Source organism: Callithrix jacchus, chromosome X (genome assembly GCF_049354715.1).
Source record: "Callithrix jacchus isolate 240 chromosome X, calJac240_pri, whole genome shotgun sequence".
Lineage (NCBI taxonomy): Eukaryota > Metazoa > Chordata > Mammalia > Primates > Cebidae > Callithrix > Callithrix jacchus.
In genome coordinates this window covers 119,160,929-119,185,695 of record NC_133524.1, presented here as the reverse complement: position 1 = coordinate 119,185,695, position 24,767 = coordinate 119,160,929, and the positions used below count along the sequence as shown (strand labels likewise).

The 24,767-nt window shown below is 38.2% G+C and overlaps 1 protein-coding gene across 13 annotated transcripts in view; it reads right to left on the bottom strand.

The window, feature by feature from the left end:
* The window catches only part of GRIA3 (glutamate ionotropic receptor AMPA type subunit 3), a 315,767-nt gene that overhangs the window by 59,576 nt on the left and 231,424 nt on the right, over positions 1 to 24,767 (bottom strand). For all 13 annotated transcript variants that reach the window (XR_013531388.1, XR_013531387.1, XM_078362314.1 and 10 more), the window contains 2 exons: positions 19,137 to 19,513; positions 6,823 to 7,021 (listed from right to left, as the gene is read on the bottom strand). Coding sequence is in view for 11 of the 13 variants with exons in the window: in XM_078362314.1 (XP_078218440.1) it covers positions 6,823 to 7,021; positions 19,137 to 19,513 (576 nt within the window). In the remaining 2 variants the exon portion in view is untranslated. The remainder of the gene's footprint in view (positions 1 to 6,822; positions 7,022 to 19,136; positions 19,514 to 24,767) is intronic.

Genomic DNA, 24,767 nt, shown 5'->3' with positions numbered 1-24,767 from the left:
TAATTCCATGTATAAAATGTTTTGGGTGTTTATGCATAGAAATGTATAAATAATTATTTGAATGCATCATAATATTTATATCAATATTCACAAAAAAAGAGATACGTCATCCTAGTTATTTTCTAATAGTTTTAAAGATCTGCAGGCAGAGAGAAGTTTGGAATTACTTTTTCTTCCAGTGCCACCTTTTAACATAAATCTGTATGAGTTTAAATTTCCAAAAGTGGAGAATGATCATTTCGGTGCAGCTTTCCGAATCATTGCAGCATTTCTCTGGGCAACAACAATAAAGCTGTCCGCTTGTTTTTCGGCATGTGTGCTTCTACCTCTGGTTGGGATATATAGTCTTGGAGCTACTGTCTAAGGAAATCAGTTTTCAAATCAAGAGAGTTGATAGTAATATTCCAGATGTCTCTTCCAGCAGCATGCATTTTGCTCTCTGCTTTTCCTGATGGAACAGATCCCTCTGTGCCACTGACTATGTGATTGTAAGATGACAGCTAGGGAAAGCTCAGAAAATGAGAGAAACAAATGAATCATTTAAAAATACCATCATTTTAATGGCAGCCTTATTCAAGACAAGTAAAAATGTCTGCAGGGCACTTAGAAAAGAATTTTATTTTATTTATTCCTACCTCTTAGTGGAAAGACTAGAGGGCTGGCCCCAGGCTGTCTTATATTATTACAATTTGGTCCCTGTAGTATCAGTAAAGAGTGATCATGGGAAGAAATGAGTTCATATTATATTTGTAAATGTTGCATGTGATCTTGTTTCATCCTCTGAAGTTCATAAGGCATGCCATCAGAGATCCCCAATGTGTGTGTGTGTGTGTGTGTGTGTGTGTGTAATAGGAGTTACTGTTTTTAAAATTGCCTTTATGACTTGACATCACTGAAGATTGAAGGGAAAATGACATGACTGTGGTAGTCAAGTCCCTAAATAAAAGATGATGTGCTTGAGTTTGATAAGTAGTTCCAGGTTGGGCACAGTGGCTCACGCCTGTAATCCCAGCACTTTAGGAGGCCAAGGTGGGAAGATTGCTTGCAGGCCAGTGGTTTGAGACCAGTCTGGGCAACATAGTAGGATACCCATCTCTACAGAACATTTAAAAATTAACTGGACTCATGCTTATAATCCCAGCACTTAGGGAGGCCTAGGCGGGTGGATCACGAGGTCAAGAGATAGAGACCATCCTAGTCAACAAGGTGAAACCCCGTCTCTACTAAAAATACAAAAATTAGCTGGGCATGGTGGTGCATGCCTGTAGTCCCAGCTACTCAGGAGGCTGAGGCAGGAGAATTGCTTGAACCCAGAAGGCGGAGGTTGTGGTGAGCCAAGATCATGCCATTTCACTCCAGTCTGGGTAACAACAGTGAAACTCTGTCTCAAAAAAAAAAAAATTAACTGGACTTGGAGAGAGGATCCAAGATGGCCGAATAGGAACAGCTCTGGAGTGCAGTTCCCAGTGAAAATGCAGAGGGTGAGTGATCACTGCATTTCCAAATGAATTTTTACTGCCCACAGGCCAGGAGATTCCTGGGCGGAAAAGCACCACGAGTCTCCAGTGCGGCTGTTTCAACTGGTGCAGTGGGTCTCCGCACAAAAACTCACACAAATCCAGGTGCCGTTTCAACTGGTGACTGGAATGCCTGAAAGACAGAGTCACCAATTCAACTGAAAAAAAGGGGGCTGAAACAGGGAGTCAGGTGATCTGGCTCTGGTGGTCCTACCCCCACAAAGACCAGCAATCTGAAACGCTCTGATTGAGAGTTTCACAGCAAGCACAGCTGGACCTGGAATGGTCCAGCTCTGTGGGGAGAAGGGCGTCCACCATTACTGAGGCAGTCCACCACTACAGAGGCAGTCCACCATTACCGAGGCAGTCCGCCATTACCGAGGCAGTCCACCATTACTGAGGCAGTTCTAACTATACCTCCATAAACAAAACTGCAAGGAAGTTCACACAGCAGCTGAGCAGAGCCCATGGCAGCTCAGCAACGCCTCTGCTGGCAGACTGCGACTAGGCTACCTCCTCGCTGGGCAGGGCATCTCTGAAAAAAGGCAGCAGAATGACAGGAACCTCTAAATAAAGCCCCACCTTCCCGGGACAGAGCACCTGGGAAAAAAAGGTGGTTATGAGTTCTGCTGCAGCAGACTTCAATGTACCTGCCCAGCATCTCTGAACAGAACAATGGAGCTCACAGCTCAGCACTTGAGCTTCTATAAGGGACAGACTGTCTCCTTAAGCAGCTCCCTGACCCCTGTATAACCAAAGAGACACCTCATAAAGGAGAGCTCAGGCTGAAATCTGGTGGGGATCCTTCTGGGACAAAGATAATAGAAGAAGAAAGTGGCAGCAACCCTTACTATTCTGCAGCTGCTGCAGGTGATCCCAAGGTAAGCAGGTTCTGGAGTGGACCTCCAGCAGTCCTACAGCAGAGGGGCCTGTTAGAAGGAAAACTAAGAAACAGAAAGAAAGAACTTCATCAACAACAAAAAGGATGTCCACTCAGAGACCCCATTGGAAAGTCACCAACCACAAAGATCACAGGTAGATAAATCCATAAAGATGGGAAGAAACCAGTGCAAAAAGGATGAAAGCACCCAAAACCAGAACGCCTCCTCCAAGGGATCACAACTCCTCATCAGCAAGGGAACAGACTGGATGGAGAATGAGTCTGATGAATTGACAGAAACAGGCTTCAGAAGGTGGGTAATAACAAACTTCTCTGAGCTAAAAGATCATGTCCTAACCCAATGCAAAGAAACTAAGAATATTGAAAAAAGGTTTGATGAAATGCTAACAAGAACAAACAGCTTAGAGAGGAATATAAATGAATTGATGGAGCTGAAAAACACAACACGAGAACTTCACGAAGCATACACAAGTTTTAACAGCTGAATTGACCAAGCAGAAGAAAGGATATCAGAGATTGAAGATCAACTCAATGAAATAAAATGAGAAAGCATGATTAGAGAAAAAAGAGGTAAAAAAATGAACAAAGCCTCCAAGAAATATGGGATTATGTGAAAAGACCTAATCTACATTTGATCAGTGTACCTGAATGTGATGGAGAGAATGAATCCAAGCTGGAAAACACTCTTCAGGATATTATCCAGGAGAACCTCCACAACCTAGCAAGGAGGCCAACATTCAAGTCCAGGAAATACAGAGAACACCACAAAGATATTTCTCAAGAAGAGCAACCCCAAGGCACATAATCGTCAGATTCACCAGGGTTGAAATGAAGGAAAACATGCTAAGGGCAGCCATAGAGAAAGGTCAGGTCACCCACAAAGGGACGCCCATCAGACTCACAGACGATCTCTCAGCAGAAACCCTACAAGCCAGAAGACCAGGGGCCAGTATTCAACATCCTGGGTTGAAAAGAACTTTCAACCTAGAATTTCATATCCAGCCAAACTAAGCTTCATAAGCGAAGGAGAAATCAAATGCTTTAGTAACAAGCAATTGCTCAGAGATTTCATCACCACCAGGCTTGCTTTACAGGAGCTCCTCAAAGAAGCACTGAACATGGAAAGGAACAACCAGTATCAGCCACTCCAAAAATGTACCAAATGGTAAAGAGCATTGACACAATGAAGAAACGGCATCAACTAATGGGCAAAACAACCAGCTAGCATCAAAATGGCAGGATCAAATTCGCACAGAGCAATATTAACCTTAAATGTAAATGGGCTAAATGCCCCAATCAAAAGACACAGACTGGCAAATTGGATAAAAAGTCAAAGCCCATAGGTGTGTGGTATCCAGGAAACCCATCTCACATGCAAGGATACACATAAGCTCAAAATAAAGGGATGGAGGAAGATCTACCAAGCAAATGGAGAGCAAAATAAAGCAGGAGTTGCAATTCTAGTCTCTGATAAAATAGACTTTAAATCAACAAAGATCAAAAGAGAAAAAGAAGGGCATTACATAATGGTAAAATGATGAATGCAACAAGAAGAGCTAATGATCCTAAATATATACATGCCCAATACAGAAGCACCCAGATACATAAAGCAAATTCTTAATGACCTACAGAGGGACTTAGACTCCCATGCAATAATAGTGGGAGACTTTAACACTCTGCTGTCAATATGAGACAGAATAACGAGACAGAAGATTAACAAGGATATCCAGGACTTGAACTCAGACCTGGACCAAGCAAACCTAATAGATGTTTACAGAACTCTCTACCCCAAATCCACAGAATATACATTCTTCTCAGCACCACATCACACCTACTCTAAAATTGACCACATAATCAGAAGTAAATCACTCCTCAGCAAATGCCAAAGAACGGAAATCATAACAAACAGTCTCTCAGACCACAGTGCAATCAAGTTAGAACTCAGAATTCAGAAACTAACTCAGATCCGCACAGCTTCATGGAAACTGAACAACTGGCTCTTGAATGTTGACTGAATAAACGATGAAATGAAGGCAGAAATAAAGATGTTCTTTGAAACCAATGAGAATGAAGACATAACATACCAGAATCTCTGGGACACATTTAAAGCAGTGTCTAGAGGAAAATTTATAGCAATAAATGCCCACATGAGAAGCAAGGAAAGATCTAAAATCAATACCCTATCATCAAAATTGAAAGAGCTGGAGGAGCAAGATTAAAAAAACTCTAAAGCTAGCAGTAGATAAGAAAAAACTAAGATCAGAGTAGAACTGAAGGAGATAGAACAAACAACTCTTCAAAAAATCACTAAGTCCAGGAGCTAGTTTTTTTGAAAAGATCAACAAAATAGACCACTAGCCAGATTAATAAAAAAGAAAAGAGAGAATAACCAAATAGATGCAATAAAAAACGATAAAGGGGCTATCACCACAGATTGCACAGAAATACAAACCACCATCAGAGATTACTACAAACAACTCTATGCACATAAACCAGTAAACCTGGAAGAAATAGATTAATTCCTGGACACTTACACCCTCTTGTGTGAATAAATCTCTCCATCTTTCTAGAGAATCTTCTTTTGCCTGCAATATGGATGAATGGCCTTTGAAATCCTAATAAGGATTGATGCCATTTATTGATTACCATTTAAAGCACAACTTTCTAATCTCTAATTGTTTTTGAAAGAAAAATGCTTTCCAGTCGAACAAGTATTTCTTATCTGAGGATCCAAGTCTGGTGTCTTGATGTCCTAAGTGGTTAATTACTTCCTATAGAAACTTCTGGGTGTCTTCATATCCTAAGTGGTTAATTACTTCATATAGAAACTTCATGCCTATTGGGATGGTGATCATAAGCTCTGCTGAAGGTTGATACCAAAGCGGATTTCCATGGGACTGATTATATGCTGACTACTCATCAGATGGAAATCCCTGGCTTCTAGCCCTGATAAATGTGACTGATTTTATAGGGGGAGGAAATTGTTTTTAAATAAGCTTCTGGGACTGCTGTAGTAGTGAGGGTCAAGGCCAGATTAATCCAGAGAATCTTCATGTCATTTTGATGCTTCCAACAGTGGCCCTCTCTTCCCAGTTGGGGATTATAATCTGCTCAGTAAATAGGTGGTAGAGATGAGATATGAAGATCTTGAACCAATGAGAATTCTTGAAAGGGTCCCAGTACTAATATGTTCCCTTTCAGGGAGTGAAAACAGTTTTTAGTTAATTGCTATAATGTCAAGAAACACACTCTTCCTGATTTCCTGTGAAGTAATTGGACAAATCTCATGATAATACATGTAAAAATGTATTCCTTATTGATTATTTAAAAAACCACCATTTGTTTACTCTAGACCTTTGAGGAAAAATCAGCAATTATATATGTCATTCAATAACTTAATTATTGGTTGGAGAGAGTGACTAACTACTCTACCTACTACCCAAGTGGCTTCTGGATCATTGCTACAGCTAGTTACTGTGGTTACAGTAGCAGCCAGTAGTAATATTATAGAACGTGTCCATTTTCTAATCTAAATCAACATATTTTTCTTGTTAAGGTAACTGAAAAAACATTTTAGTTCTTAAAAACTCTGCTAGTATTCTTCCTTATAGTCCAGTCACCACAGAACAAAGATCTTGACGGTTCATGTAAAAGTGATTTGTCCCCCATATTATCCTTCTATAATTTCCTGCTTCAGTTTACTTTCATCTTTCCTCTTGACAGACTTTACATAGCTTTACTAACTTTTGCTAGTGAACAATTTACTGTTTCCCCAATAAGATTTTGCCTATGAGACATTGGGGGAATACGTCTATCCAAGAAATTAAAACAGGTATCAGCTGTCCTGAAAATGAAAGTATCACCATGTACATAAATACTTGATATAATTTTAGTACATCTCAATACACAACCAACGTTTAAAATAGAATATATAATCTCTTATAGTCCATTACTCATCAGAGTATTAGAGTCAATTGCCTAACTTATGTGAAGCTCTGAGACGTAGAAGCTCTGAGACGTAAAAGCACTGCTTTTGTAAAAGCTAGAAAGGAGAATAAATACTATTTAGTTCAATCCCCTCATTATTCAAGTGAGAGGACTGAAGCTGGTAGAAGTTAAATGGCTTGCACAAGGACGATCAATCACTTTGTGGCAGGGTTGGGTTTAAAACCTGGGAGTCCAAACTCAGTGCCCTTGACATGCAACTTGTTATGTCTCACTCAAGTCTTGGTTCTAAACCACAATGAAGTAGATCACCAACCAAGCAGCCCAGTATTTAAGATGCTTTCCTTAGATAATATTCCCACTCTTTCCCAACTCTCACTTAAAAGCACTATGAATTTGCCTTTGTGAGAAGATGATAAAATAAAAATCAGCAGACTCAATTCACTGCAAAGCACTTACTCTGAAAAATTCTTTCGTTGAACCAGAGTCCAGGGTCCCATATGCAATTTCAGTCTGTTTAGCTAAGTCTTCAGCACTCTCTATGGGAGAAACCATCCTCTCCACAGTCAGGAAAGCAGCGAGATTGGCAGTATAGGAAGAAATTATGATCAGGGTGAAGAACCACCAAACCCCTCCAACAATGCGCCCGGAGAGTGATCTATAAAACAAAACAAAAACAAATCCAGATCCAGAAGGGCCAGATCTAAGTTTAAGAAATCCTTGTCTTTGTTTCTGGAAAGAGGAGTGGTTTTAGTATAGCTGATGAAGGAAGGAAATAGATGATGGGAGGGAATTAAAACATTAAACAAAGATCACGTGTTAACAGCACTATGCTATGTCATGATGGCATATTATGATGGTGCATGCATAATACTCTTTAGGCCTATACACATTTCAAAGCAGAATTTTCTTTTTAAAAAATGAGGTGGGGTCTCACTATGCTGCCCAGACCGGACTTGAACTCCTGGGCTCTAGCTATTTTCCAGCTTCAGCCTCCTGAACAGCTGGGACTACAAGTGCACTCCCAGCAGGATTTTTCCTTTTAATTGCAGGAAAAATATTTTTTTCTATCTCCTGCTTCCAAAGGTAATAATTTAACTTATTGAGTTCTCTTCCTATTAACTTTGCTGGGCATACCTGTAGAAGCAAGTGGTTCTCAGACTTGGCTGCACATTAAAATCACCTAGGATCTTTTAAAAAAAATCATGCCCAGGCCCACCAATTAAATCAGAACTTGGGACGTAGGAAGCAGACATTTAAATTTTTTGACTCACTAGGTGATTACAATGTGCAACCAAGATTGAGAACCACTGCTATAAGGTAATGTCATGAGAGAAATGTAGTCAAAAACCTCTTCTCACAGGAAGATAAATGGGTTGTTGCTGGAAAATGAGCACTATTCACATTGAGTTTAATGAATTTAACAAGGACATTGCCATTTTGTGGAGTTGGTCACCCATGAAGCAGAGAGCTAGGCGATAATACTTATCATCTCCATATAAATAGCTCTTGGGGTCCAGGAGATTAGAAACTTTCTCCTTTTACAACTAAGCCTTAGCCACACAGGGCAGACTCCAGGTGAAATGGAAAACTACCTGTGTAGTTGGATTAGAGGCATTAAAAGGCTTGCTTCCTCCATACCCCCCTCTACCCACACAGACAAAAAATGAAAACAAAACCATCCTCCTGATCTGATGGAGAAATTCTGTTGGAATCACTCTCTGTATTGTGTTCGGGAGGCTTGATCAAAACATAACACATTACTTCAATAGCACCCACTGTTTATTTAATTAATAGGGAATGGGAAAGAAGATGGGTAAGTTTCAATAAGGGGAAATTTTTGTTCTTAAATGTTACTGTGCATTAGCGTTACCCGAGGTGTTTGTTAAAATGCAGATTCAGAATAGCTGAATGCTCAAGAATCTGTACTTCTTAAGCATCACAGGTGATTCTGCTGCAAGTGGTCTGCAGACCAAACTGAGAAACATTGTTCTTCTACATCAGCGATTCTCAATTCTGCCTACATATCAATATCATCTAGGGAGCTTCAGTCAAAACACGTCAAAACAAAAAGACAAAAAATCTTTGTCTAGGCTTCATCCAAGGCCAATTAAATCATAACCCTGGGGGGTTAGGTCTAAGCAGCAGCACTTTATAAAACTCTCAAGGTACAGCCAGGGTGGTAAGTTTCGTCCCACATCATGAGTGTTCCTCAGGGACAGGAACCGTAGGAAGTTATTGGACAGCATGAGGGCATTGAATACTCAGTGATGGGTAATGGCTTGTACTAAGGAAACTTCATCTCCCTCACAGTGTTGCTGAAGGCTGGCTCTGTCTGCAGAAATGAAAATCTGCTTCCTAGGTTTTATAAAACATTGCCACATCATCCTTAGGATAATTCTGCTGTGTGGCAGAGCTCCATCCTAGTTACGCTATGTTCTTCCATGCCCAGAAAAGCTCACAGGAAGAGAACCCACTCTGTCATAAAGTCAAGAATAGGCGTAGGAGCCTGGCATAGCTCCAGGCTCTGTGGGAAGAGGGTAGTTCTGGGCTGAGAGCCGGCAAATCAAGCTCTTCTCTGTCTGTACCAGGATTTCACCACTTTGAAGCAAATTTAAATTCCTGCGTCCCAAGATAACCTTTTTCTGGCCTCTGGAAAACTCAGTTGTTTTAGATGCTACATTCTGATTGAATAATATTGGCAGGTATTTTGATAAATATTTTTATTGGTTAACTATAGAAAACTGATTTGATTTTTATTTTAAATCTGCAGTTTGCATTGGTCCTTGGATTCCTAAGACAATCCTTACTTATTTCCTGAACATGATCACTTTTAGCTTTATGAATCTGAAAATCTGCTTTGCAACAGATTTTTCTAACAGTTACCCTATCTCAGGATTTCATCTGGGAACATTTCTCTTTTAATCAGAAGTAAAAACATCTGGATGAGTCAGTCAGAAAAGAATGTGTCACACTTCTGAATGCTAAAAGTATAGCGTGTTTTGATTATGCATTTAGACCTTTCAGAATCTTTCTTCATTGTTGCCATATACATTTAATTTATTCTGAACTGATTTGACTATAAATAATTTTGCTTTATAAAAGATTAACACTCCAAAGAAACATCCATAGTAACAGAGTAACAAAAATGATAACAATTATAGCTAATACGTATTGAGCACTTCCTATGTGCCAGACTCTATTCTAATTGCTTTACCTGTGCCAACTATTTGAATCCTCCATCCCTATGGTTAGGGACTATCTTAAAGATAAGAAAACAGAGGTATTTTACAGATAAGGAAACTGAGGCACAGAGAGGAGAGAAAGGAAATAAAGCATCTAAACTTATATACTAGGAACGAAATACCCACATTTTTATAGAATAAAATACCCGTATTTTGTATGAGAAAATCCTGATGTGTAAGCTATAGAAGTGTAAGCCACAAACACTGAGAAATATAGTAGCAGGAAAACTAAACATATTTGTATAATTATTGTTTATTATCTGTTGTTCATTTGGGACAGAACTGTGACTGTCATTTTTATTTGGAATGATGAGGTTTTGCCAGACCAAGGAGAAAACTGACTTTGGAGTAATTCCAGAATCACAGTTTGATATGGAAAGAGGTATATTTTGCTGCTGTGAATACTAATGGTAGTTTATGCATTGTCTACTTGACAATGTGGAGAAAAATACAGTAATTTATGGAAATTACACCGTGCCATTCTATTGAGGCTAATGGACTGTGGCTGTGTAAGTCTGATCTAAAATCAAGCCTGCACATCATAATCTGGTTATTTTGGCCACTTTAGTACTGACTCAGATCATCATGTGGTTGATCTGAATGACTCAGCTGTTGGTTGTTGACATGACTGAAAATAAGCCTAAATGCAAAATGGTGATTTTCATGGCCTCTTGTCTACATAGTTATTGACTTTGGCAATTTTGTGGTTAATGTCATGATATACCTATGAGCGTGGAGAATTTGGGTGATTACCCACATAAAAATGATATAACAGTTTCTGCATACCTCAGCAGATACGGAAAAGGAGCTTCAGTGGAATCAGTGTGGAATCCACAGCTTGCATTCAACATTCTCCCTTCAAAACAGTAGCAGCTTAGACAAAAGATGGAATTTTCACCACTTTCTTCCCTTGTTGAGCATAAGTGCCTCAATCCATTCACTGAGAAAAAGTGCCGAGGAGCCCACAAGGAAGAAGCTCCATAGGCATTTTTACATTTACCTTTTCTCATTAGGGAAACTATAGCCACTTAAACCCACATTTCACATGGAGGCTATATAAAAAGTGACTGATGGAACAATCCCATCACATTTTATAAAGGACCTATTAAAATAAGACAAGACTTTATAGTTGAGTTAAAAAGACTTGTCATTTTCCAGTATCTTTCCCTCCATTAATGCAGCTACAAAATGTTTAACATTCATTTCAAATGGTTTTGTTGCACAAGACAGATTTCAAGGTTAGCATAATGAAATGACTGTAAAATGCTGCACATTTAGTGTTTATAAAAGTGCATTATAAGAAGCGTGTCATACCTTTTGAGGAAATGTAAGAGGAGGCGTGAAGTTAATGAAAGGAAATTAGCAACAAGAGGAAAACAGACATATAAAAGCACTGCAAAATACGTACATCAAATAATATACAATGCTCTTGTTATCTGCAATAATAAAGAACTAGAGTTTCTGAGTTAATAATAAAATGTATTTTACGACCTCTGAAATGATAATAAAAGTGAGCTATGTGCTATAACCTTTATCTTGTAAGTAAATTTTATAATCTTCACTTTACTAGCTTTATAAGACAAAGAGCTGGGACTGAAAACTGCTTCTCTTTTGTACAAACGCTTTATCATTCCTTTTTTCCTCTTCTTTCTTCCAAAGTATGCATCATTTCTACACTCCATTTAATGCCATGTCTGTGACAGATTTTTAAAAAATGTGCAGAATCAATCTTTGGTTCTTACAGTCTTCTCTGATGGGAATAAGTAACCATGTCCAAAAGACTGAAAACTACAGCTTTTAGTGGGAAAAGCCATGAAATAGTTGTAATAAAAATTCTGCTATTATGTCATTAATTTATTATCACATTACTACTACTTTGAAGTGAATTTGCAGTAAGATAAAGACAGTGGTCATACATCAGCAGAGGAAAGGGTATGCTTAAAATATAGCCCAAAATCCTATTGTCTTTGATCTCATTTATTTTATGCCCTTCATGTCTTTTATTATTCTGCACATGCTTTACATTTTAAAGGAGGATCTATGTGTCAAATAATCTGGACAGATCCCCTGACCTCTTCAACAAAGTACTTGATATATTGAAAACTTAACAGGAGAGTAACACCTTGGGAAAAATCTGTACACCGCAATCAGATTCAAGTTAGTCTGTTCTTTCCATTTTCTGTGTAACAATTTCCCCAACCCTCAAGGCTTCAGTTTGTCTAGTCCTCAGATGTCCCTGCAGCTGCACAGAAAGTCAGCAGGGGGAGCATTTGTCTGGAAGGACTTGGACTCTGGACTGCTTCGTGGTTCTAGCCAACTTTTATAAAGGAAATTAATTTCAGGTTAAAAATAAAGTTACACCCTCCATCCAATATCAGTAAGACATGGTGGAATAATACAATAAATATATTTGCAAGAGGTATAATCTTTAACAGAAGCAAAATCAAGAAGGAATGTTGCTGGTTATTTCTCGTCAGAGGTCAGCTCTTTGATACTAACTGATATTTCAACTGTATTCCCAAGGAGTTTTAGGAACTAAAATGCAAATATTATGTTATATTAGCTGTTAGTATTTGTGAAACTAGCATGATTATGTGCAGCCAATTTAATAATGACAATAGCTATCATTTGTTGAGAATTTACATGCTAGGCACTGTACTTTTTGTTTTACTGAGGCTTAGCAAGGTTTAGTGATTTGCCCCAGGTTACACCACTGCTAAGCGGATTGTGACTCTAGTGAGGCTAACTCCAGTGCCCACAGGCTTAACCACTATGCTTCTTCCATCTGGCTGTCCCCACTGCTTGTCTTCTCCTTCCCCACTCAGGGGGAAGAAGGTTGAATTGAATCTCCTTGCACCTTCTACCAACTCCTCCTAATGAATCAGTTTGTATGTAGACAAAATCTCAGTGATTATATTGATTACCTTCTCTAGAGTTGACTCAGCCTCCAGCTTCATGTAGAACAAACTTACTCACTCTGAACAACTAGGGTAGTTGAAAATATCAAATCTAATATTGATGTAGACTCTTTAAGCTTCTAAGTAGATGTCAGTAATTTGGTGGAAATGTAGTGATGCCATCAGTTTTTCTTATGATCACTTGTTGCTGATTTCCCAGTCTTTTACTTTGAGTGTACACACACTTGACAGTATTTTAAATGCTCACTGCCTACTTTCATCAAAAACCAGAAAAAAGGTAGAGATTCTTTAGAGGTTGGAAGAATGGAAAACAGCTCTTGTTGCAGAGCATGAGGAGAGGAATGGAACAAATGGTACAACTTCAGGTTGGTGGTGGGAGGCAGTGTGCAGTAGTGGAAATAATTGTACTGCTGCCTCTAAAAACCTCCATCATGTTGGGCTTCATCACATCATCCTTTGGGTGCTGTTCCCTTGTCTGTGATGTGGGAAAAAGCAGCATGACGTAGAAAGAGCATGAGTTTTGGAATTGGAGCTTGGTTTGTACTCAGGCTCTGCCACTAGCTGTGTGACTGGGGAAATTATTTAATCTGACTGTCCCCTTCTTCAACTTAAAATAAATATAATGCCCACTCTGCAGTGTTGCTCTGAGGATTAAAATCCATGTGATAATGCAGGTAAAGTGCCTAAACACAGCGGGAGCAGAGAGAAGGTGTTTGTTGTCTCTCCGCCCCCAGTAAATGGAAGTAGTTGGGCTAATTTATCTCTGACATCTCCTCCTGCTCTAATACTTAAATTCTACCTAAAAATGTGTTCTCATAATTTCTTGAATTGCTTCAATTTTGAGAAAACTCAGAGTGTATAATGCATGCTCACATTCTGGGCTTTCTGAAGAGTTTGCATTCCAACTGTGGCCATTAAACAGAAATAAAGTATACTGCTGATGTTTGCAGTCAAGGAAACTACAAATCTTAGAGTAACAGCTATGTTATTATCAGGAATTTAAATCTGTTAATAGTTCTAGAAACATACCACAGTGATTGCTGTTACATCATTGAGCACAAACATATAATGAATAGAACTTTCAAGGAGAAACAAGTTTCCTCTTCACTAGTATATAAGAAATATGCCAAGAACTATAATATTTTATTAGAAGGCTTAAAGGCATAATTTCTTTAGAAGGACACACAAAAGACGGTACTGGAACAGGGAGCACCCATATGGTGGAAAACACAGAGCTCATAAAGGCAATAATTTATTACTTTATAGTAAGAAGAATACTTGTTACTCTAGGCCAGTGTTATTCTGTAGGTTGTGTGCCCTATTTCCGGGTTGCATTGTAACCAGAATTTTAAAAAAGACACAATAGAAAGTATCAGAGTGCATTGCACATTGTAAGGGTAAAGTATGGTGAACCTTTGTTATATGCATATATGTATACTGAGTTGTGATGGAAAATTTGCTTCTTACTGTGGGTCATGGTAAAAAATTTTGAAAGCCATTGTCAAATGTAGTATAATAACATATATACTTTGAAAAAAAGCATTTGATATATCTCAGTGCCAAAGAAGAGCCACAGCTTAATTTGTACTATAAGATATTAAAAAGTCTGTTCAACTTTGTCATTTTCAGGCCATAATCTTTAAGTTATTACTTAATGAATCAATATGCATAAATACTTCTAAAAATGAGAAGAGTCCTTTTTGAGTGTGCAGAGTAGTATGGAGCACTCCAGTGGGGATACCACAAACTTAGTTCTGAAATTCACGTACAGAAACCAATACAATCTCTAGCCTTAATGACTCTTTAGTATTGTCTGAACATGAGATTACCAGCCATGTTAAAAATCATTCAATTATAGGATCATTCAGAAACCATAGTCTCTTGAAGCGAACATTTTAAAACATAAACTAACGAAACAAACTCCCAGATGATGCAAGAAATGACACACATTTTAACACAAAAGGAACAGGAAGTGAAGTAATTTAGAGAATGTAATCAAGCAGATTGAGGAAAACGAAACAAGTGTGACTTCAGTAAATGAGGCATGCCCCATACAGACTATTTTAAAAAGTTGCTGAATATGGTCACCAATTAGTTATGCTGCAAAGTCTCTTTTTAAATGTTTTATGCTGCAAGTGAATAATCTGAAAATGAAGTATGCTGTAAAAACATGGTAGGAATCTTCTGAGTTTTTATATTTCACATGAAATTCTCTAATATGTTTGCATAATTGACTCTGGTCAGTGTTTGTATAATTGACTCTGGTCAGTTTAACAAAACCTACAACTTCGTTTCAAAATATAAAGATGTTACATTCACCTACAATATATTAGGATTAAGAACTCACCATTTGAGTGACAAATACCATAAGATTCCACTTATCTAAGTACTTAGAAGAGTCAAAGTCATGGAGACAGAAAGTAGAATGGTGGCTGCCAGAAGCTGGAGGAGGGGGTAATGAGTTGCTGTTCGATGGATACAGAGTTTCAATTTTACAAAATGAAAAGAGTTCTGCTGGGTGCAGTGGCTTGTGCCTGTAATCCCAGCACTTTGAGAGACCAAAGTGGACGAATCACTTGAGGCCAGGAGTTCAAGACCAGCCCGGTCAATGTGGCAAAACCCTATCTCTACTAAAAATACAAAAACTAGCCAGGTGTGGTGGCAGGGGGCCTGTAATCCCAGCTATTCAGGAGGCTGGGAGAGAATTGCTTGAACCCAGGAGGCAAAGGCTGCAGTGAGCTGAGATGGGGGACAGAGTGATACTTTGTCTCAAAAAAACAAAAACAAAAACAAAAACAAAACAAGATGAAAAGAGTTCTGAAGACTGGTTTCTCAGCACTGTGAATGTATTTAACACCACTGAACTGTACATGTAAAAATAGTTACGATTATAAATTTTATGTTACACACATACACACAAAAGGTAGAACTGGGAGTAGATTCTCAACAGAGACCCTACTGGCATGTAGAGCCATCCCTGCACACTGCAGAAATGTTTAGTATCCCTGTTTCTCTCTCAATAAATGCAGTAATGCCCTCTGGCTAGTGTACAAAACACCGCAAAATAAAACAGCTTCACATGCTTCCAAATGCTCCCTTGATGACTGGGAGAGTGAGGTGGATGGCAGCACCAGCCCCAAGCAAGTACCCATGGATGAGGAAGGCTACGGGTGGAGTGGAAACAGTCCAGGCAAAGGAGGGAAGCTGCTCCTGCTCCATATCTTCAATTCTGGAAATATCCCATGGCCTCTGCACACACACAGAATCTTCTTGTCTACCCAAAGGGGCACCACCTAGTTCATTTCTTTTCTCCCTTCCAGTTTTAGCTCAACCATCCCTTCTGAGGGAAGCCTTCCCTGACTCCTTCATCTCCTGATCAGATCAATTCTCCTGTATTCTGTGGTCAAAGAGCACAATGTACCTCACCTTCATAGCACATATGCAGATTATTACATATATTTGTGAATGTCAGTCTTCCTCACTGGAATAAACGTTCTATGCAAAACAAAATGGGTGAAAGATCTGAATAGACATTTTTCCAAAGAAGACATACAAATGGCCCATAAGCACATGACAAGATGCTCAACATCATTAGTCATCAGGGAAAATCAAATCAAAACACAATGAGATCCCAGTTCAAACCCACAAAGTGGTATAATAAAAAAAAGGTATGACAAGAGCTGGTGAGTATGTCAAGCAACTGGAACCCTCATACATTGTTGGTGGGACTGTAAACTGGTGCAGCCACTTTGGAAAACAGTCTGACAGTTTCTCAAAAGGTTAGATACAGAGTTTCTATATGACCCAGTATTCCACTCCTAGGTATATAACCAAGAGAAATAAAAACTTATTTTCACACAAAAACCTGTACACAAATGTTTATAGCAGCATTATTCATAATAGCCCTAAGTGGAAACCACCCAGATGTCCTTCAACTGATGAATGGATAGATAAATGTGGTATATCCATATAATGGAATATTATTTGGCCATACAAAGAAATGGAGCACTGGTGTATGCTACAGCTTGGATGAACTTTGAAGACATTATTCTATGTAAAAGAAACTCATCACAAAATGCTTGTATAGCATGATTCCAGAATTCAGAACAGGCAAATCTATAGAGACAGTAAGTAGATTATTGGTTGCCTAGCCCCGGGGAGTTTTGGGAGAATTAGAGAGCAATAGCTAAAGGGTATGGGGTTTCTTTTGGGGGTGATACAATGTTCTAATACTGATTGTGATGATGTTTGCACAACTCTGTAAATATGCTAAACCACTAAATAGTACCCTTTAAGTGGGTTAATTATATGTTATGTAAATTATATATCAATAAAGGTATTACCAAAAGCTTTCAAAAAAAAAAAAAAAGAACTCACTATTTGTTTAGATTTAAACTAAGTTTGTGAGGCTCAGGACATTCATGCTCAGTATTTTGCTTTTCTTAGATAAAATTTGCATACCATAAAATTCACCAATATAAGTGTACAATCAGTGATTTTAGTAAATATAGAGTTATGCAACTACCATCACAATCCAATTTTAGAGCATTTTTTATCACCCTAAAAAGTTCCTTAATGATCATTCGCAGTTAATCCTGGCAGGTCTAGGACTAGGATGAGGCAAGTGAGGCAATTGCCCCACATGCAAAATTTAAAGGGGCATCAAAATCTCATAAATCAAGATAAATAGAATTTTAGTCCAATATTTAAAAAGTTAATGCATGATTTCAAAATTTTAAATAAAGCTTGGATCTGATCCCTGTGCTTGCTCTACTCAGCCTTACTTGCCTCACCCGAATACTGGCCCTGATTATCCCCTTTCTGCTCCCTTCAAGCCCCTGGCAACCACTAACATACTTTCTGTCTCTATAAATTGCCTGTTCTACACAAATGGAATCATACAACAATAAATGGGATTCAAATGGCATGGCATATTGCCTTTTGCATCTGGCTTATTTTACTTAGCATAACTTTTTTTTTTTTTTGAGATGGAGTTTTGCTCTTGTTGCCCAGGCTGGAGTGCAATGGCATGATCTCAGCTCACTGCAACCTCTGCCTCCCAAGTTCAAGTGATTCTCCCTGCCTCAGCCTCCAGAGTATCTGGGATTTCAGGTGCCTCCCACCACGCCCAGCTACTTTTTTGTATTTTTAGTAGAGACGGGGTTTCACCATGTTGGCCAGGTTGGTCTCAAACTCCTGACCTCTTGATCCACTCGCCTCGGCCTCCCAAAGTGCTGGGATTATGGGCATGAACCACCATGCCTGGGCCAGCATAACATTTTTAAGGTTCATCTGTGTTGTAGATGTGTCAGTAGTCTGTTCTTTTTAATTGCTGAATAGTATTCCACTATATAGATATATCATAGTTTGTTTATTCACGAGTTGATGGACATTTGGGTTTTTACTTTTTAAATATTATAAAGCTACCATGAACATTCGTGTATAACTTTTTGTGTGAATATGTTTTCCTTTCTCTTAGGTAAATAAGAATAGGATGTCTATGTTATATTTTAAGTATATATCTGATTTGATAAGAAACAATCTACTTTCCAATGTGGCTGTAGCATTTTGCATTCTCACCATTAATGGATGAAAGTTCCAGTTCTTCTACATTGTCATCAGCAGTTGGTATTGCCTATCTTTTTGACTGTAGCCATTTTAGAGGATGCACGGAGGCATCTCATTTTGGTTTTAATTTGCATTTTCCTAATGGCTAACAGTGTTGAGCATCTTTTCTTGTGCTTATTAGCCATTTGTATGTCTTCTTTGGGGAAATGCCCATTCAAATATTTTGTCCATTAAAAAAGTTGGATTGTCTTCTTTTTATTGAGTTGTAAGAGGTGTTAAATATTCTGGATACAAGTTCTTTATCAGACATATGATTTACTCATATTTTCTCCCAGTCTGTTTTTTTTATTTGCTTAATATCTTTTTAAATGCAGGGTTTTTAATTTTGATGAAGTCCAGTTTATCAAATTTTTAATGGATTGTGCTTTTTGTCTTTTATCTAAGAGCTCTTTGTCTAATCCAAGGTCAAACAGATATTCTCCTATGTTTTCTTTGAGAAGTTTTATAGTTTTAACTAGAAAACTTGGGTGGGATACTACAATGGATAGTTGTAGGTAGTCTGAGAGCAAAATGAAAAAGGGAGGGCACTGAAAGGAGAAGGTAGGAGGAGTTTAAAGAAGAGTTCTATGTTCTTTTAAATTTTGTCTGGATCCAATCTCTTGACAAATGAGAAAATGCTTTAATACGATTAATGAGGAAACCATGTCTGTTTGATCTGATGAAGGTTTAGTATTTGCTTTATATGAATAATATTAATATTAGTGGCAATGTTGCCTTTATCCAGAGTTCAAATGTTTGTTTTAATGTATATACAATACCACAGAAATACATGAAAGACATTCAAAGCAACACCAATGACATACTCTTCATGGACATACACTTCATGGACATAAGCAAACAAAATGGCTTGATGATAATTTGTTATTTGATGGAATGTTAAATGAAAGAAATCTGGAGTTGAGATGGATGAATACCATATGTACGTGAATGGACTATGGCCATAAAATGCAGTGAGGCATTGAGTATGCCACAAAAAACAAACCTTGGAGAAATGTCACATCCTTGCTGCATAAAGGCACCCAAGGAAAACCAAAGACTGTTAAATATTCCAAATTCATTTGGAGGATCAGGAGGACTCTGAGGGTCACGAGGTTCTTCATTGTTGTCTTCCAAGTGCCATTCATAAGGACTGAATCTGCTGACTAGGAAAAGAACTACACTGACTCCAATGTAAGCGAAGACAATGCACATCCAGATTTCATAAGCCAAGGGATCCAGAAATGAGAATACTCCTGGTTTTGATTTCTGAGGCTTCTTTATCATGATGGAGATGCCCAGGCTCATGAATGGCTTTGAAAAATCTATGACTTCTTCACGGACCAATGTTATAGTAAGTGGAGCAACAGCTATATCAGCTCTCTGAAAAAAAGAAAACATACATGACTTTTAGAGACAGTCTTCTAATCAGTTATTTGTCACTTAATACACTTTTTTTGGGTAAAAGCATCAAGTCCTAAATCATTACAACCATTTGAATTGTCAGGGCTTAGGTTAGAAAAGTAGTTGTATTCTTTCAGTGGGTGCTGAAGTGCTTTAACTTGATGGTAGATTAAAGAAACGGTGCTGGCCTTTTGTCCTCTGAGACATATTGGCTTAGAGCAACCAACTCTGCTTTCTTTTCCTAATAGTGTGTTTTTGCTACCTCATAACACAATTTATACTTCATTGTGACATATGACTATTTAACTCTTGTTTTCTTATTTTAATTTTCATGTTCTTATGTCTTATCTCCCTCACTTGACTGAAAATTCTTGTGGAGCAGGCATAATATCCTATACTTCTTATATCTGCTTCACTCTCCACCAGGAGATGCAACACAGGGTCACAGCAGTTTAATTTTTAGGTGTTGGCTATCTTATGTTATTCTTGAATTTTTTTGAGAGTTTATCTATTAAAACAGGTTTCTTGAAGGCAGAGGCTCAATCTTCTATTTTTATAATCACTGCAATAGATTCTAAACTAAAGAAACTGTAGATGCTTAAACAATAAGTTGTTGATTATTGTATATAATATATACAAACATAAAGGAATTTTGCCTGGGCAATAACAAGGGTAAGACAGTTGTCAGAATACATATTAATTTAAATAGTAAGCTATATTTTCTAGTGATAATATCAGTGTAGCACTCACATGTATTGAATTAATAAAATAAATGTCAGTAGTGTACTACATAATTAACTCAGGCAAAGGCAGGCAATGTTTTTATATTAATCCCTTGAAAATAGGAACTAGGATTTTCTACATTTATTTCTTTTGTTTTCTGCAGTTGTTCCTTTTCAATAGTAGTAAGCCTTAGTCTGAAGCCAGGCCTTAAAATGCACACAAGGAAAAATGCTTCTGACTAAGGAAAGGCTTTTGGATGGTATATCATATATGAAGTGAAAACACCCGTTTTGATCATTTTTTTTCTATGTTCAGAACAGCTATGCCTCAGCACTCCTACCAAAGGAGAGAGGTGGGGAAGTCTGATATAGAGTATGTTTTCAAAGAAATGAAATTTTACTCCTTTGAATTACATATGGTAACTCTAACCAGTTGAGAAATACTCCTTAATTAGTTTAAGGGGAAATGCAGATGATAAACAGCTAGCTAACATATGTGAGGCACTTTGCAAATCACATTACACTTATGATCTCATTTAATTCTCACCGTAACCTTGATGTTGGTATGATCATCATTCCCATGTCAGAGTTGGAGAAACTAAAGCACAGAGACGCTGGGATTAGAACCCTATTCTTCAGATTCTAGAACCCAGTAGCTTAATGAACATAATGTTCTAACTCCATAGAGTTAGAAGACAGATACTTGCAGGTTTCTACTATACACTACTTTTATCTGCAATTATCAACCTTAGCCAACCTCTCTTAGGTTCATTCCAATGCAAATTTGAGTCTTTATTCTATGCCAAGCACTATTCTAGGTGCTAGGAATGAAGCAGTGAACAAGACAGACAAAACAGACAAAAATACTTACCTGGATAAAGGGCATCCTACATCCTTTACATCCTAGTGGAAGTTGCAGAAAGCATGGGTTTGTTGAAGCCAACTGCCTACTGACCAAATCTACCTTGGAGGTTCACCACCATTTCAAACTCATCGTTTCTAAAATTAAACCCATTATGTATCACCCCAAAGTAGATTCTCCTCTATGTCTGTGAATGATGCTTATTTCAAACTTTTCCCAGTTCCTAATCCTTATCAGTCCTATCCTCTCTGCAGATGATCTTGTCTCTTTCTTTACTGAGAAAATGGAAGCCATTTGATATAAGCTCTATCACCTTTATACATTTCTTCTGTGTGTTTCCATCTCACAGAAAATGATACTTTCTAAGATTTGATCAACTTATTCCATGAATTCTATATTCCTGTCTCTTCCTAAAATCCAGCTCTATCTATTTTACAGCTTTAATTTTTCCCTTCTCCATTAATCTATTCCAGTGGCTCTCAAAGTATGGGCCCTGTTTTAGCACCAAAAGAGTCACCTAGGAACTTGTTAGAAATGCCAATTCTTAGGCTCTACCCCAGATGTATGGGATGACAACTTGTGGAGGAGTGAGACTCATGTGGGCTTCTGATTTATTGTAATGCTTGCTATAATTTGAAATTCATCGTTCTATTTTATTCACTTAGAATGATACTCAGGGTATTCTGTTTACTAACAAACAAAAATGAAACAAAAGCACTCCTTACACCTTTTGGTCCTATTGCCTTCTTAACCACATTACATCTCTCCCTGATACCTCCAGTATTATTGAAAAAATACATCTTTACTGTCTTGATGTTAACACCACTTTCTCCTGACACCCCTGAGACTTAATTTCCAGCCCATCCAAATTACTGAAATTGTTTCTTGAACTACCTACTTGGCTACCAAATTCAAAGATCTGCCTTCAGACATTAACTACTTGTGTGACACCATTGGCCTTTTGCAGTATGTACCCTCTCTCTCCCATATGAAAGACTACAGGTCTCCTCCTACCTCTCTGAATGTTCCTTCTCTGACTTTCCTTCATAGTTTTGTTCACTCAATCAAGGTGTACCTTTGTACCCCAAGAGACTATTCATAGTGCCTGTCTCAGGAGATAATCAATGATGGTTTGCTGTTTAAGGTTTTGTCCTTCGCTTTCATCCCTCAGTATTGTTACCTATGGTTTCAACTCTCATCTCATTGCAGCTGAGGGGATCCAAAGACAAATTTTCATGTATTTTAGCCTTTTGCCGGAAGCTAGACCTGGTCCTAGAAAAAAAGGGTACTGAGGAGAATGAGTTGGCCAGAAAGCTAGCAGGTTTTTTTTTTTTTGGCAGAGAGAGTCTGAATCAGTTAGAAAGAGTCTTGTCATGCCAAGAGAATTCACAGATAAAGCCACCTTCTCTCTTTGCCAACAGGTCTGCCTCCTGCTCAGAGCATGCAAATACCCCCCTCTAGTATCATTTCTCACTTGATTTCATTTGAATTTAATTACTTCATTTAACTAGTTTTTTTTTTCATCTTTTAAGTCTAAAAGATAGTTCTAGTATAAATTGTTACTTGTTTGTTTTATAAAAAAGAAATAAGGAGGTATTTGCATGAGAAAATTATTTTGAAATGAATTTAAGGAATTTGGGCTCATTTCTAGCAGGTACAGAAAGGAGTTTGAGCATCTTGACCCCTTTAAAAAAACCCTAACTCAGTAATTGTAACACCTACTACATGGTAAGCACTACTAAATAGTCACAAGATGTGGCTAGATAGATATAGCAGAACTTTTTGTTGTCTGATTCCCAGGAATTTCATCAAAATAACAGATTCCCAAATAAGGCCATTCCTAGTTTGAAGTACTTTGAAACCACAAAAGACAAGAGGAAGAATCTGTTTCCCTTAGGCACTTGCCTTTTTTTCCCCTCAGCCTGGCATTTCCATGTTTTTTTTTTCTGGATTGTTTCTTTTTAAAGAGATTTTTCAAAAAATGTGGTATTTGTCTGTATTTTGGAGGGTGCTTGCCTGATGAAGAATGGCATTAAATCTGTGCTCAGTTGTACCTCATTGATGTGGACCTGGCTCCAAAAGGAGAATTTCCCATGATGAACCTTAAAAAAGACCTATTACAGATGGAAAAATACAAAGGAATAGCAAAAAGCAGGTGGAAGAAGGCTCAAGGACAGCTTGAGGCTGAATCTGTAGCTCTCTTCCCTTCAATTGGTAGGAGACTTTGCAACTCTTCTCCTCTCTTGTATGGTTGGTGAGAAACCAAGCAGCAGAACTCATGTCAGCTCAGAGCCAGCCTTGGAGAAGCCTTTGCCCTCTGTCATCACTATCCCCACAGGCAGTTGTTGGCCATATGTATGTTTTCTTTTGAAAAGTGTCTGTTCATGTCCTTTGCCCACTTTTTTATGGGGTTGTTTTTTGTACACCAAACCCTGGTAACATAAAATTTACTTATATTACAAACTTGCACATGTACCCCTGAATGTAAAAGAGATGTGAAAAAAAGCAGTTGTGATAATTGGTTATTTTAGAGCATAGGACCTGCTTGGCATAATTTATGTGGGGCAATCATGCTATGGCAGTCCCAGGAGAGCTAAATAGGTATTTCTGGACGCTAGCTAGTTATATGCTCCTCCCCATAACTAACTAGCATCCAAAAATACCCACTGAGCTCTCCTGAGATTGCCATAGAAAGAAGGTAAAGGGGGAGGTCACTTTCAAGGCAACTTAAAGATTGAGGAGGCTCACACTGATGAAAAACTGAAAAAGGTAAGTTCTCAAATGGAATTCCTTCTCTAGTCTCTGCTCTTATGAAAGCCACATGTAGCCTGGGGGAGACAGTGGTAAGAATTACTGATGGGGCTAGGGAGTAGGTGAAATTCTGACTCAATAATGAAGTGCCTGTCTTGGGGTGTCTTGAATCACTCCAGCGGCCATTTGTCCTCAGTCCTCTGCTTGCACTGGTAATAACAGTAGGTAAGTTATTGTCAGAAACCTAGGTGGGTAAGTGGGTAGTGGTGGTCTGAGGGTCCTCCAACTGACAGACAAAAGCAAGCAAATGGAAAGAGCACAGGGTAAGAGTTTGTTAGTGCTTTTGCTTGCAGCTTGACTACTTAAAGGATTTTAATCAAGCAGCCTAAGTGTGGCTGTGTGGGCTCAGTAAACACACTAAATTAGGTTTGATTTTTCCACTCACCAGTTGCAAACATGGAGCAACTGCATTATTGGAGAGGATATAGCTTGAGGGGATTTATAATCCTTTTCATAGTGGGTTGCCAAAGTTGCAAATTTTATAAAACTTAAAAACTAGCAAACTCATAGGTATAGGGATGAGGCACTTAAGAATCTAACAGGTTTTAGCCAGAGAGGACATTGACTTTAAATGTAATTTAAAAAATTTTTTGACATTTCAAGCTTGTTATATCTTTAAGAATTTTCATCTGATTATCTGATACAAAACTTGTAACCCACCTTGAGACTACGTATGAGCAGGAGTTTGTCAGGCACCATTTTAAAGCACTTTCTGAAAGCAAGGAAGGAGATAGGAGAGAGGGAGTGGACAATGTATTGATGTGTAATCATAATGTACTATACGTTATCCAAGAGAAGAAGCAGACATGATCTGACTCTTTGTCCCCGTATCAACCAC